This window comes from Thalia democratica, chromosome 7 (assembly GCF_965202585.1).
Source record: "Thalia democratica chromosome 7, ktThaDemo2.hap1.1, whole genome shotgun sequence".
Lineage (NCBI taxonomy): Eukaryota > Metazoa > Chordata > Thaliacea > Salpida > Salpidae > Thalia > Thalia democratica.
This window is the reverse complement of record NC_139171.1, coordinates 2,687,235-2,703,194: the sequence shown is the minus strand read 5'-3', so window position 1 is coordinate 2,703,194 and position 15,960 is coordinate 2,687,235. Positions and strand designations below refer to the sequence as shown.

The window sequence follows — 15,960 nt, the reverse complement described above, 5'->3', positions numbered from 1 at the left end:
AGACTAATATAATTACTTTTTAGTTTTAATAAATAATTTTTTTAATAAATATTTTTTGCTTTGTATTTTTTTCTTTTAGTAACTTTAAGCTTTTTACTATTTACACAGATCTAAGTTGAAGTTTTATAACAATTTAACAAATGTAACTGTAAAATATTTACATTAAAATATACGTATTTAGTAAAAAAAAAGAAATCTTTATATTTATTTATATTAAATCAGTATTTAACTTACTTCCTAAAAACCAAACAAAAATAGTCGTTTTAAATATTTCAAACTAACGTAAATTTAAAAAAATATAATCAAACGAAACCTTAAAATTGAAACAAAAACAAATGTTTTGGTAAATATAACTTAAAATAAAAGTTCACGTATTATGTTTCTTCTTTTTTCATATTTCAAGTTATTAAATAAAAATGTAAAATGTACGGTACATTGTACAACATCAATTTTTTTTTCAAACTAATCAAAGTCTTGTCTCATTTTAAAAGTTACATCAAAATGTGTTTTGTTTTAAATTTTCAAAGTTCAACTTTGTTTTCAAAAGTTCGACTTTAAAACAAGATCTAAAAACAAAAGTTCAAAAACAAATAATTCCTATACAAATAAGATTTTATAAGTCAGAAAAGTATTAATTTTAAGTAACTCATGTTTTATTATGCATAATAACAATTGTCATAATAAAGTATGTAATTTAAATTTGTATTGTACAGCACATCATGTTCAACTCAACTAGTTAATGTTTTGCTTTTGTTTCTTCTTTATAATTGTTTTTAAATGTAAATCAAACACGTTCTTAACAATTATTTTTTATCATAGATTATTATACATCGATAAAAAATAACACTAACAAGTACCTAAAGCTAGTAATCAAGTTTTATATTGAAAAAACCAAAACTTAAAAAAAAATTTCATAAAGAAAAGTACTTTACAAAAAAAAAAGAGTTTTAAAAATATATAAAAGTTTAAAATGTAAAGAAATGTTTGAGATAAACAACTTATGTTCGTTTATTAACTGTGATAGTAATTGTTTATTTAATAAAGGCTGGTAAAATTAATCTAATTCTTGATAATTTAACAATATCTTACACCTAAAAATATTTTTCATACCAGTAACTAAAACAACATAAACTAATACAAATTAATAAAAACACTAAATAATATAAAAGTTATATAATGTTTATTTATCAACACAACAAGCTGTCTAATTTTTAAATATTTCTGTTAAAATACACGTATGCTGTTTCTAGAATATCTAATTTCTATATGTTGATGTATTTTTTTGTTTCGAATCAAATTTGCATTTACTCGTACTTTCTTTTGTTTTCTTTCTTTCTTATTGTTTTATTAACTTTATTTTGTCTTTTTTACTGCAAAGTTTTCGTTTTTGAGAGAATCTTTCTAGTTTATAATAGTTAAATATGTTATGTTAATATAAATTGTCCTAATAATATAAAAATAGTTACAAACTTCCCTGCGTCAGTTTTTTATTTCGTTTTGCTTCTATAGATCTTTATTTTCGTCTTTTTGGCTTTAAAATTATTATTTTTTCTACACCAAGCACACTTTTTTATCAGTTATTTCAAAATTCTCTTCATTTTAACTTTTTCTAATATGATGAATTTTTTTTTTGTTTCAATTTCAACATTATGATTATATACATGAATCTGAAAAATTGAAAAAAAAATAATTAAATATTATTTTACAAAAGACTAAAATGCATTAGATTGTTTACCACATTAGATTGCAACATTTGAAATCAGTAAGGTTAATAAAACAGAAAAGCTATGTAAATATATTTTTATATATAAATAATTTAAACTTATTAGGAATAATACTCAAGCAATCTTTTTAAGTACAGTCATTCGGTTTGTGCTTAGAACATTTCACAAAACACAAATATTATATTATCTTTTTTATTTAATCTACAAAGACAAACAAAGCTTTTGAAAAAAAAAACTAAACTTTATGGTACTTTACGATAAATTGACAATAGAAGTTTTATATGAAAAACAAAATAGTAATAACTTAATGAAGTAGCTGAATTCTTAAGTAGACATGTTTTGTAGTTAGACTTGATGATGTTTAACTAATTAATTTATATTATATTAAAAATTAAATGGAAAGTGAAACAGTAGAGTTTGAAATTTGTTTAGCTTAATTAAAAAACAACTAACTATTTTTTTTTATATACTATCGAGCTTATTGTTGACAGCACAAGCACACAAAAAGTATCCAGTCCAAGTGTTGTTGACGAGGTTGTAAATTTCTACACAATTGGTCCAATGACTTATGTCCAAAATTGACATGTGTTGCTCCGAAAACCTGCAACTAAAATTGCTATTGCTTTTTGAAGATTTTGTGTAATTTATTTTTGTTGATGTGTACAATTCGAAAATGTTTAAAGTTGTTGTTGAGTCATTAGAATAAATTTATCAAGACTAAGTACCATAGTATAGTATAATAATATAGTTAAAGTTTGTTAATATTAGTATAACCAAGTTTTTTATGTAAATATTAGTAAAGAAACAATAACATAAAAAAAAGGTTTAGAAATCATCACAAGCGTATTTTAAAATTGAAACAAATATATATAGTATAGTTAAATCTTTTTTACATAACTTATTTTGAACTATAATTTAATGTTTACAAGAAATTATTAAAAAAAAATAATTAGTTTGATTACTGTTTAAAGTAAATATTTGGCATAAAACATTTACGTTTAAAAATTTTAAGAATTAATTAAAATTATATATTTTCATAGTAATTTTTTATTGTAAAAAACAATTAAAGCATGAATCTCATATGATATCAGTTTTTCCTATATTGTACTTAATTTAAAGCTACCATTATTACTATAACTGAGTTATAAAAAAAAAATAACACAAAGTAAAAGCATTATTTTCATTTACATCTTCTAAATTGGTTAAAATTCGAAACTTTAAAAAAAAACTTTATTTTTGAATTTACAGATGTTTTAGTTGCTTATTGTTGAGAAGAAATTTTTTATTCTATTTAGTTTGAACTGAATAAATCTGTTTAAAAACAACTTGTTTATTTTGCAGAAAAACTAAACCTTTGTCTTTTGTTTTTCTACGTTGACTTTTTCCTGAATTGAAATGCAGTTTTAGACATTATAAAAACAAGCATTTAAGAAACTAAAAATAAGAATATTTAATTTATATTTGTAGATTGACGAACACTGAATAAATCATTTGTATGTGAAAAAAAAAAAAAAATATTAAAGCTTTTTTTTAAATTTGCTTTTCTCCGCTTTTAATTTTTTAAATTCTAACTCTTTGTTTGAATTGTTAGTTTTTAAGTCAAGTGTTTTTATATCTGCTTTTAATTGTTCATTAACTTTTTAGAATTTTTTTTTTCTTAAGGTTTCAAAATTTAGATAATTTATTTGAATATCGACTAATTGTTTTCCACAGCTTTTTTTTAACTGCTTTATGTTCGGTAAAATTCATTATATCTATTAATATTTTAGAATGGAAACATTATTTGTCACAAAAAAAGTACAAACTATACAGTACGTGAATATATTTCGGAGAAATGGGAACAAAGTTAGTTTTAACATTTTTAGAATATTTTATTCTTCGAATATATTAAAACATTTAAAATTTAAAGTTTAGTATTTTATTGGACCATAAGTTTTTTTGAAACAATTTAATAAGTTTAGTTTTAGGGGATTTTTAAATGTCAGAAATGCTTGTGTATAACATTATCTTATTAAACTGAATAGTAACCTTTATTTATCTGACTTTACATATCTAGACCCTCTGTTATTTTTAAACAATCAAACCTGTTGTAAAAAGTTGTTTATTATAATTGAAATTAGTTTTAATATTCATTACACGAGTTTATTGTTTTTAAAGCCTTTTTAGTTTCTACAAGGCAAATAGTGTGTAGTGCTGGGAGCAACCACATAGTTGGATTGTTGTTGTGATTCTTGTTGTAGTGCCAGTGAACACTTGCTTGAAAATTTAAGCTATTTATTATGGGGATGGGTTTAAATTGCACAAGGGCACAAAACTGCACGAAGACAATTTTGCACCAGTTACATTTTTTCACGAGAGTTAAAAAAAAAAAAAAAAAAAAAAAAAAAAACGAAAAGTACTAATAAATAGTTAAATAAAAAAAACGTTACTGACCAAGGGTAGGGGTAACAGTGATAGTAAATTTAAAAAATAACTATAAAAATTATTATATAAAAAAAAAAAAATTAAAGTAAAAAAGAAGAAGCTACTGACTGAGAGTAAGGGTTGGGGGTAACAGTGATAGTAATAAAAATAAAGAAAAAAACTTAATTTAAAAAACAAAAATTGATAAACAAAAAGAAAAAAATTTAACCTGTGCAAAATTTTCTGCTCATGCAAAAGTGTCTTTGTGCAAAAGTGACCCTTCGTGCAAAAAATATCTTTGTACATTTTTATCCCCACATGCAAAAGTGTTTTTATGCATAAGTATCTTTGTGCAATTTTGTCCCCTAGTGAAATTTTGTACACTTGTGCAAATTAGACAGCTACCCATTTTAAGAGGACCCCTAAGCTATCAGTCCACAGTTTTTATTTTTTATTGTTGAGATTTTAGCCATGGGAAATCCAAGTGCTACTATTTTTTTTAATGGTTTTTATTTTTAGAGGTAGTCAGGTTATACACACAAGTTAGGTGATTTGCTTTCAATTTTTTTTGTTAATCAAAAATTTAATATTGATAGGGCAAATAAAATATGAGATGTTACACTTTCTTCAAAAAACCTTTGAAGTTGCAAGGGGTAGAGTGACTGATGTTTTTTATCATCAAAAAAATGTCTATACACCATTAGACATGTAAGTCATGTGGTTATGTTAATGGTAATTACAGGGTTTTCCAAAAAACCTGAAATCCTAGAAAAATCTGAAATTTGACAATTTAGGCAAAAAAAACTGGAAATTAAAAATTTTGACTAAAATTTGGAATTTCAAACAAAAATGACTAAAAAGCCTGGATTTTTAAACTATTAATACATGTAAAGTAACAAATTTTAGATTAGATACAAAGTTTACTATAAAGATTAAAAAAAAATAGTATCATTTAAATTTTTTTTCATTAAAAGACCTATTTTAAGTAGTTTTACAAAATCTTTTTGATCTTCTTGTAGAACAGTGTTTTTTTGTCTTAAGTTAAATTTTTAGTTAAAAATATACCAAAAAAACATGTTTTTTAAAAACCTGGAAGAAATGTATAAAAAGAATATGGTAACCCCGATAAAAATGAGATCATGTTTTTAATTCTTTGTACATCTAAAATTTTTGGGTTTTGGTTTATTTTTTTTAGTAATAAAATATATTAACATTCCTTATATATTTATAAGTACTTTTTCTATAAATTGACTGAGTAATAAGTTTAAGTTATAAAAATGGTACACACACTTATTTTTAAACCTTCTACTGCCAATAAGTCTACCATGGGCACAACAGTCTCCTCCCTTGGATTTTGACATTTAAAATCATTTATAATCACATTTTTGTTGTTAAACGTTTTAGAAGAGTAACCACAAAAATCTCAATAATAAACAAGAAAGGCTAAGTACTATAATCATAAAACTGTAAAAGTGCTGTATGGATTTGTATATTGTTGATAAAAATGTATTTAAAAACATTTAAGACAATGAAAACTAGAAGCAGAGTTTAAGGGCATAGGGGGGGGGGGGAGTCCACCTTCATTTTTACAAGTTGATCTTATTTATGGAGTTTTATCAGACATTTTTAACTGCTTAAAAAATTTTAAGTATTTTTTGACTTATGAGAGATCAAAGTTGGTGACCTCAATAGGTTCCTAATAGGAGGCGCAAACTAAAAATGCAAAAAAAGACCATTTCACTAAAAATCTATCTCCTCCTTCATTTCTTAGGCAATTTTCTTCAAATTTTCACAGAAAATGTATTATTAAATTTTAAAAAGATTGAATGCTGGAATTTTTTAAATTTAGAAAAAAAAATTTATTAAAAAAATATCACTTTTTTTTTGTTTTTTTTATCTAAAATTTTTATTTTTTAATATTTTAAAAATTCCAACATTAAAAGTCTTCTAAATTACAAAAGGAACGTTTCCTGAAAGTTTGAGGTCTCTAGCTCAAAAAATGAAGAAGAAGATAGGTTTTTAGTGATTTTTTAAATTTCCAAGAAAATTGTCTTAGGCTATATTTTGTGACTTTTTTTCCCAAAAAATAATGTATTTTGTATAGTAAGTATTGTTATTATTGTTTGTAAGTAGACAAACTTAAATAATTTTTTATTCAGTATTTTATGAGCTTGCTTGTTTTTTTATGTAAAATGTGGAAACCCAGTGTATCAAAGAATTATATTCTGAACAAAGTTAGTTCAGTTTTTGTACATAGTTTTTGTGTTAGTTTAGGGCATAGGGGGTCCACCTTGATTTTTACAAGTTGATCTTATTTTGAAGAGTTTTATCTGAGCTTTCAGACATTTTTATCCCCTTAAAAAATTAAAAGTAATTTTTGAGATATAATCAAGATCAAAGTCAGTCTGCTTGCTGCTTAATAGGAATCTCATGGAAGGTGCAAACCAAAAAAGCTAAAAAAAAAACTGTTTTAATAAAATCTATTTTTTCCTTCATTTTTTCACAAATCTTCTTCAAATTATTACAGAAAGTTCATTACTAATATTTAAATAGTGCAATATTTTTCTTAATTATGAGAAATAAATATATTATTAAAAAGAAACCACCTATTATTTTTTTGTTTTTTTATGTAAAATTTATATTTTTCAATATTTTTAAAACTGCAAAATTAAAAATCTTTAAAGTATAAAAGTAATTTTTCCTGAAAGTTTGAGGTCTCTAGCTCAAAAAATGAAGAAGAAGATATATTTATAGTAATTTTATAAATTTCCATGAAAATTGACACAAAAAATTTGCAGTATGTTTGTATTGGACATATTTTACAAAAATTACGATATCTCAAAATTTAAATTAAACCTTTTAATTCTTTAAAAACAGGCTTGTGGTTTATACTAAAAGCTTTATATAAAATTCAATGTTATTTTTTGTAAAAAAAAATGTTAGACACCCATAATTACTATAACAACTAAACAATTTTCTACTTTCTGAATTTTAAATAAAAACTACAAAAAACAAACTTTGATATTTGAATTGATTCAGAAATTGTTATTTGAATTTCAAAAAAGTATATTGCTAACTCCAAGTCATAAAGAAAGTTATATATTACTTAATTTCATAAACAACAAAAACTACCGTAAACACTTTTTAAGCTTCTATGAATTTCAAATTTTTTTTAAATATTACTTATTTAAAAGTTCACAGCAAACAAAAGTCCAGGCTTCTGCTCTGCAGACTATTTCTGATGTTTTTTATTTAAAAGTTCAAATTTATTGTTATAAAGAGTATTTTGAAATTTAAATTTTTATATAAGAATTTACCAACTCAAAGTAAATGTTTCAAAGAAATTTTTTAACATACAATTTAAATCCAAATAAGATAGTCATTGAAAAAGTTTAAGTGAAAAATATTTTTATTTTTACCAGTAAACTGAGACAATTTCCACCCAACCAAATCTCAGAACTGCTTACTGACCAAGGGTAAGAGTTAGCGCAATGGTAATAAATACGTAAAAAGTAAATAAATTGGGTGGGAATTGTGAGTATATCAAACAAACTTTATGTTATTTCAAGACTTGGTAAAAACTAAGTTGTAATTGTTAAACATCCATTTTAAAAGTTTTTATAGACTTAGCTTCAACTTTTTTATTGTTTGAACTAAGTATTTAGATATTTTTGCATACTTTTATATCAAAAGTTCTATAAAATTTTTAATTTTATAGATTTAAACTATAAATTTCATTGCAAAAGTAAAAATTCAGGTTTGAATTTAATAGTTTTTTAAAGTTTTAATTTAATAAGATATCAAGTTATATTTTTATATTTAATTAAAAATGTTGAAATAAGTATACAATATAAGGTTATAAAAATTACATAAAATAGAAAATAAAAGTTGTTAGATTATAAGTGTTGTAAATAAATTATATAAGTTCTTTAAACTGCTGTTTTGTGATAATTTCATCAAAATTCCAACTTCAAAACAGACATACATAATCAACAATGTCACTCCAATTGATTGGATCTCGATTTCTGACTTCATTTTCAAGAAGTTTTGGTTTCATGGCAACCAGGAGGTTCACCACGGAAACCGAAACCCCAGAAGAACCTGTAGAGACCCCAGAAGAACCTGTAGAGACCCCAGCACAAGAAACAGTTGAAGCTGAACAAGTTCAAGCTGAAGCTGTAGTTGAAGAAGTAGATACATATAACTACCTTGACAATGAAACAGGTGGATATTGCAACATATGTATTTACTATAATAAGTAAGGTGTATTGTAAAAGTATTGTTTTTTAGTATGAATGTTTTTTCTTACTTGATAGTGGTGTAAATATCACTCAAACAATTGTAAGCAAATTCAGGATGATATTTTTTGTAGTAAAATGTTTTTCTAATAATGGTTATTACTGTGTTTTCTAATAAATAATTTGAACAAAATATGTACATTATTACAGGGTTGCCACACACTCAGGGAAACTCAGGAATTTTCAAGTTATAGTAAATATCAGGGAAACTCAGGGAATTTTGATTCTTTTTTTTAACTCAGGAATTTTTGGGTTTTTTTTTTAAATTTCAGGGAAGTTTTAGGATTTTTTTTTTTAAATAAGGGGAAATGTTTCTAGATCTAGAATGAGATTTAGTTTATTCAGTTTTAATATTTTGTTCAAAAAAGTTATTTTTTTTTATTTTTAAGTGCTTATTTAGAAATTTTTTAGCCTTGCGGCTAGTTCTTCAATATTCATAGAATTAACATTGTAATTTTTTAATAAATAATAAAATTTTTAACGATTTGAAAAAAATCGCAGGGAAACTCAGGGAAGTTTAAGGGAAGATTTTTTGACTCAGTAATTGGCAACCCTGTTATTAATAAAACCAATTTCAAAACAATTTAAAGGGAGTAAAAGTAAGGGAGTCAAAGCATTTCTTAGCCAAATTAAGATTTGATTATGTATGAAATCTGAAATAATTATAAATTACTATCTATTACTGAAGTTTAGATAAATTCTTCAGATAAACAGGGTTGCCAAAATACCTGAAATTCCAGAAAAACCTAGAATTTGACAATCTAGGCAAAAAACCTGGTATTTGAGAAGTTTTGAGAAAACCTGGAAAAACCTGTAATTTCGAACAAAAATCACCAAAAAACCTGGAATTTTAAATTATTTTTATATGTAATGTAACAAAACTTTGTTTAAATACAAATTGTTTATCATAAGGATAAAACATTTTTGTATTATAAAAAAAAAATCTTAAAAAACACATTTAAAGTAGCTCTACTGTATTGTTTCAATGTTGTTTTACTATTTAAGAACACAGTTTTTTTTATTAAAGTTTATTTTTGTATAAAACACTTTACACAATTTGATATTATTTTGTATAGTTTTTACTAAGTTACAAGATGCTTTTTACAAATTAAAAAAATCAAAATGAATTTTGAGATATAGCCGGCAAAGTTAAAGGCAACAATAGGTTCCTTATGGGAGGCGCAAACTAAAACGACAAATAACTAGAAATCACTAACAATTTATATTCTTCTACATTTTTTGAGATAACTACCTCAAACTTTCAGGAAATGTTCCTTGTAATATTTAGAAAATTCTGTTGGAACAAAATTTTTAAAAATAAAGATTTTATAACCAAAAAAAAATTTTTTTTTGTTTACTTTTTATATAAAATTTAAATTTTTTAAAAATTACTTGTGACAGAATTTTCTTAATATTACAAGGAACGTTTGCTGAAAGTTTGAGGTAGTTATCTCAAAAAACGTAGAAGAAGATAAATTGTTAGTGATTTCTAGTTATTTGCCGTTTTAGTTTGCGCCTCCCATAAGGAACCTATTTTTGGCTCCAACTTTGACCGGCTATATCTCAAATAGTATTTTGAGTTTTTAAATCTTAAAAAGCATCTTGTAGCTTAGTTAAAACTCTGTAAAATAAGATCAAATTGTGAAAAAAGGTGATTTATCCTCCCTATGGCCTTGTTAAATGGTTGGCAGAATCTGAGAAATAATAGTATTAAAGAGGTAGAATATATGAAAATTAATACTTGTTTTAAATATTTCAAACACTTTACTTTTTACATAATATTTTAATATCCTTGTTATTATAAAACACACCTCTATATATTCCTTTTTATATCATGTAAACAGCAGTAAGATTTACACCATATATTCATACTACAATAAGTATTTGAGAACTTAATTGTTTATTTTACAACTTTAAGTATTAATGATAAAATATTAAAAAAGTGCATCATTTTTATGTATGTATACGGGCAACAAATCCTGGAAAAACCTAGAGTTTGATAATTTAGGAAAAGAAAACTTGAAAAACTTGGAAATTTAAATACATTTTACATGTAAGATAATGAAGTTTAAATTAGATAAAAAACCTATTATATTTAATAGTCCTTTTTTTTCGTTTCATTTATAGTTTTTAAAAAAATATATAACACATTTTAGTAGAATTACAGTATGTTTTCACATTTTTTATACAATGTAAGACAGCTTTTTACCTTAAATTTGATTTTATAATAAAAACAGACAAAAAGACTTTTACTTTCAAAAGCCTGATGAAACTTTCAAAAAACCCATGGCAACCCTGTATTTAACATTAAATTATTAAAGTATGTATTTTAGAAGTGTTAATAAATATATAGAACAGTAAAGAATTACAATCTTTACCCGTTTTATGATATTTATTTTTACAGGTAAAGATTATGGCATTTACTCAAACTTTGATATTTATTTACTCAGGTTAAGGGCATAAGGGGGTCCGACATTTTTTTTGTACTAAAAATAACATTGGACTTCTATGAAAGCTTAAAGTACAAACTACAAGCCAGTTTTTATAGAATTAAAAAATCTTATTTAACTTTTGAGATATTGTAATTTTTATAAAGATTTTCCAATACAAACGTATGGACCGCAAGTTTTTTAGGGTTAATTTTCTTGAAAATTTAAAAAATCACTAAAAATCTATCTTCTCCTTCATTTTTTAAGCTAGAGACCTCAAACTTTGAGAAAACGTTCGTCTTATAGTTTAAAAGACTTTGAATGTTGGAATTTAAAAAAAAAAAAAAAAAAAATTTAGATAAAAAATACAAAAAAAAAGGTGGTTTTGTTTTATAAAAGTTTTATTTTTCAAAATTAAAAAAATTCCTGCATTCAATTTTTTAATAGTTTTATTTTTTAAAATACATTTTCTGTGAAAATTTGAAGAAGATTGCTTAAAAAATGAAGAAGAGATAAATTTTTAGTGAAATGGTCTTTATTCACGTTTTTAATTTGCGCCTTCCATTAAGAACATATTGAGGTCACCGACTTTGACTGCTCATATCTGAAAAATACTTTAAATTTTTTCAAGCAGTTAAAAATATCTGATAGCTCAGATAAAACTCTATAAAATAAGATCAACTTGTAAAAATAAAGGTGGACCCCCCTATGCCCTTAATATTCATATTTGAAATGAATAAGTTGTAATCTTTACCTGAGTAAATAAATATACAATTTTCATAATCTTAATCTGAAATTTATATATGTTTTTATCATCAGATAAAAACTATAACATATAATACACTTATTATGATAATTATATGATTATTTAAACAGGAAATAACTAAAATATATATTCATATCATGAAAGTTACATATTTAAACAGGAAACGATTATAACATTTACTCATTTTATTATATATATATTTAAACAGGTAAAGACTATAATATTTACTCATATTATGATATTTATATATTAAACAGGTAAAGAGTACAACTTATTCATATTTTTTACAAACATTTATACAGGTAAAGATTACGACATATACTCATATTATGATATATATTTAAACAGGAAAATATTACGACATATACTCATATTATGATATATATTTAAACAGGAAAAGATTACGACATATACTCTTATTATGATATATATTTATACAGGAAAATATTACGACATATACTCATAGTATGATATTTTTATATTTATACAGGAAAAGATTACGACATATATTCATATTATGATATATATTTATACAGGAAAAGATTACAACATTTACTCATATTATGACATTGATGCTGTTTGCATCCCAACGAGACAAATCCAACCTGTTGCAGACTTCAAAGATGACAAAACTCTACCACAACTCATGTGAATTCAGTTATAATAATATAATAATTTTAATTAACTTTTATTATTCATCAAAACTTGTCTAATGTGTATAATATCTACTTAGTTGATTTTATTTTGTGTAAGCTCTTTCATAATTTACTACAATAAAATATTAGAATAAGTTAATAAACTCAATGCAATTAAAATAGTTTATAAATTGTTCTTTTCACCCTAAGTGGTTAAATAAGTATAGTTTTTGTGTTCTAATCAAAGAATAAACTGTATAACAAATAAGTGTTGTTTTTGTGTTTTTTAATGCATTAAAAGCTTTGTTTATTAAAAATCTAATATTTAATAAGAAAGTGTTCTGACTTTGGAGTTGTACATTAAAAATTGTTTTGCCTCTTAATTTATCAAATTAGAAATATGAAACATCAACAGTTTCAGCACTGATTTCTCACTTAAAAACTTTTATTTTTGTTCAATAGATTGGACGAAAAGTTTTTAAAGATTAAAAAAATGTAAAAACTTAACAATTTATATTTATAATTTTTGATACATAATGTTTTGTATATTTTTTTTTTGCAATAACTTGTTTTGCTCATAGTCTTTTAAGTTGAGAATTTTTTTTAGGTATTTACTATTTGTAATACATGTGAATCTTAGGTATTTTCAATTGCTTAAAATTGTAAGCTGTATGTACAAAGTTTTACAATAATATTCTGTGTAATTTTGATCTCTCAACGTTTGCTCTTAAAATTTAAACAGCTTTCCTTTTTGTATATACTAATCAAAGTTAATTTTTAAATTCTAACTTACGTGTTTCATTTTAATTTATGAAAGTCTCTTTTAATCAATATTAAACATTTTTTTATAAGTAAGTACCTAAACTAAACAGTTTTTAAATAGAGTTTCTGTTCAGAAGACAAGTTTTTATAAGGTTAAAGAGTACTTTTTAAAATCTATAGTAAGGCATTAAAATTATTTTGATGATTATTAAAATATCAGGCTAGTTTGGCTTACAAATTTTGATCTATTTATTAGTTTCTAAGAATTCAGGCTTGTTTTACAAGTAATTTAATTGAATATTTACTCAATAACTGGTACGTTTTTCGACTATTTTAGATTACAGCTGATCTTCAGTATAAAAATTGAACTATTTATTTTTAAGCTTGTAGCTAATACTACTCAATTAATCGTTTTAATAACTTTTTATTAGAACGAATTCATACTGTTTTTTATTCAAAGAAGGGCCTTTACAGAAACTTCTAAACTTGTTTTAAAAGGTTTAAGTAAAGCTCAAACTTAATTATAGTGAAAAATAAGTAGTGTCAAAACTATTTTTCAAAGTTTATTGTAGAATGAATTTTCTGTTAAACCTAAATTTTAATGATTCTACTATCAGTTAAAAGCTACTTATATCTCTAAACCAGGGTTTCCCAAACTTTTTTTTTCAAATGGTCCCCTTTAAAAAAGCTATGACCCCCTTGTACCAAGATTACTCAAAAAATCCCATGAAAAAAAACCTGAGACTTTTTTTTTGCTCCTGAAACCATCAACAACTCCAGAATATCTAGTGTAAGTTTTAAAACTACCATAAAAAACATCTAAGACCTTTTTTTGCTCTCCATCAGCAACTCCAAAATATCTAGTGTAAGTTTCAAATTATGACCTCATGGCCCCCAAGGGGGCAACTTGGCCCCCTTTAAACAACCCTGCTCTAAACTAATCCTGTTATTTTAACTTAATTATGTTAAAAGGTCACTCAAATAATACCTTTTTATAAGATATAACCAGTGTTCTTGAACATTTTAAGTTTTGATATAATACTCAGGTTTATTTACTTAAAAACATTGTGATAAAAGGTTTTAAATTTTTAATATCTGAGTTTTTAAAACTTGATTAGAGTTGTTTATCTGGCTACAAAAAACAGGGCGAGAAAACTGGAATTTAACAAATAAGGCAAAAAAAAAAACTGGAGATCGAAACATTTTGTAAAAAATCTATAAATTTAAACAAAAAAAAAAACTGGAATTTTAAGCAATTCTTACAATTAAAATCATGAAATTCAGATTAAATGCGAAATATCTATCATTTAAAAACATTTTTGATTATAAAACACATTTTTAGTAGGACTGCAGTATCTTTTCAATACATTTATACCATTAAGAGAGTTTTTTACCTTAATATTATTTCTATACTAAAAGTGGACAAAAAAACTTGCATTTTCAAACATCTAGAAGAAATTTAGAAAACCTGAAAAAAAAATTCAAAAATTGTTTGGCAACCCTGAAAGTAGAGTAAATGTTTTTAATTTTACTGAATGGTTGTACTTATTTGCTTTTAATAAAGATGAGTTACTTTATAGACACGGTTATCAATAAATTAAGAGCTTTATAGCTATGTGGAACAGACTACCTCAGGATATAGTATCTTGTGAGAGGGTAGAACAATTTCGTTTAAAGCTAAAAAGATTTGATTTAAATACAATAAATACCAGTAAAATTCACTAATTTTCCACTTTAAACAAAAGAAAAAATATTCGTCTCCCTACGCCTCCCCCCTACAAACTATTAGTTTACTTATTTATTTTGTAGTTATGAATTTTGTTTTATAAGCGATGATTTTAGACAAACTTCTTTACTGTGTGTACTAAGTAATATATGAGTTTGAATTTTTTGAGTTGAATTTTTAATTTAGTTCATTTGTTTATCATATTGTGTTTAACTTTGTGTTTTCATTTAAATTATGTTTGTATATATATATATATATATTATTTATCTTAAAGTTTTGAATATAAGTTTCTTTTCTTTTTCTCTTTTTGTGTGTCCTGTTTAAGTGGCTCAGGTTTTGATGCCTGAGTCCAACATTGCACAATAAACAATATAATAATAATAATAATATTTATTTTTTAAAAAATGCAGAGGATATTTTTGTCGTACTAAGTTATTAAAGAGCTTGATTTTTAAATAACTAAGAAGCATGAATATTTCATGTTTTAATATTTAGGTTGTTTAAAGTTTTCAACTACTCGGTAGTATGAAACAGTTTTTACAGGCCATGTTTAGTAGATTGTTTTTGTGCCATAACAGTCTTAAAGATTTTATCAAAAAATAAAGAAGTATTTAGATGAAAACTTTTAGTTAAATTATCTAAAAATAAATAAGCCCTACACTTTACACACAATTAAATAAACAGCATATCAAAAAGTACTCATTATAAAAGTCTTTGTTTTGCGCCTTTTTCAAATTTTTTATGAATTAAAGATTTACGTGGCGGGCAACAGATTTCTGTTAAGCAACTTGCCAAACCCTGCTTAAAAGAAAAACTTTTCAAATGTTTTAATCTCGTTAGAAAAGTTTTAATTATTTAACTAACATATATAATGTTGAAATAATGGTTTTTCCATTATAAAAATCACAATTTTTATACATTAAAGTTTATTGCAAACAAAATACAAAATAGAAGTACTTTTCGGACACGCTCTTCAGTATTTTTTCGTGTCAAAACAAGCTGAAATAAAGATTTACTGATAAAAACTAATAAAACTAAGTATTTAAGAAAACAAATTAAATTTAACACAATAGTAATAATTAACAAATTAAGGCAATCGTTTAATCAGAAATAATATACATGTAACACAACTTTACTAATCAACTAATTTAAGTTCAACGAATTAAACAAAATGGTCGAATAAACAAATTTCTTTTGCTTACAGAGATCTGGCTTTA

General features: G+C 23.9%; 1 protein-coding gene across 1 annotated transcript; it reads left to right on the top strand.

The window, feature by feature from the left end:
* Positions 1-8,110: 8,110 nt before the first annotated feature.
* Positions 8,111-12,514, top strand: LOC145840912 (uncharacterized). The gene is made up of 2 exons (XM_082948264.1): positions 8,111-8,351; positions 12,157-12,514. The coding sequence occupies exons 1-2, from the start codon at positions 8,123-8,125 to the stop codon at positions 12,270-12,272; spliced, it is 345 nt and encodes a 114-aa protein (XP_082804390.1). The 5' UTR covers positions 8,111-8,122; the 3' UTR covers positions 12,273-12,514.
* The last annotated feature ends 3,446 nt before the right edge of the window (positions 12,515-15,960 follow it).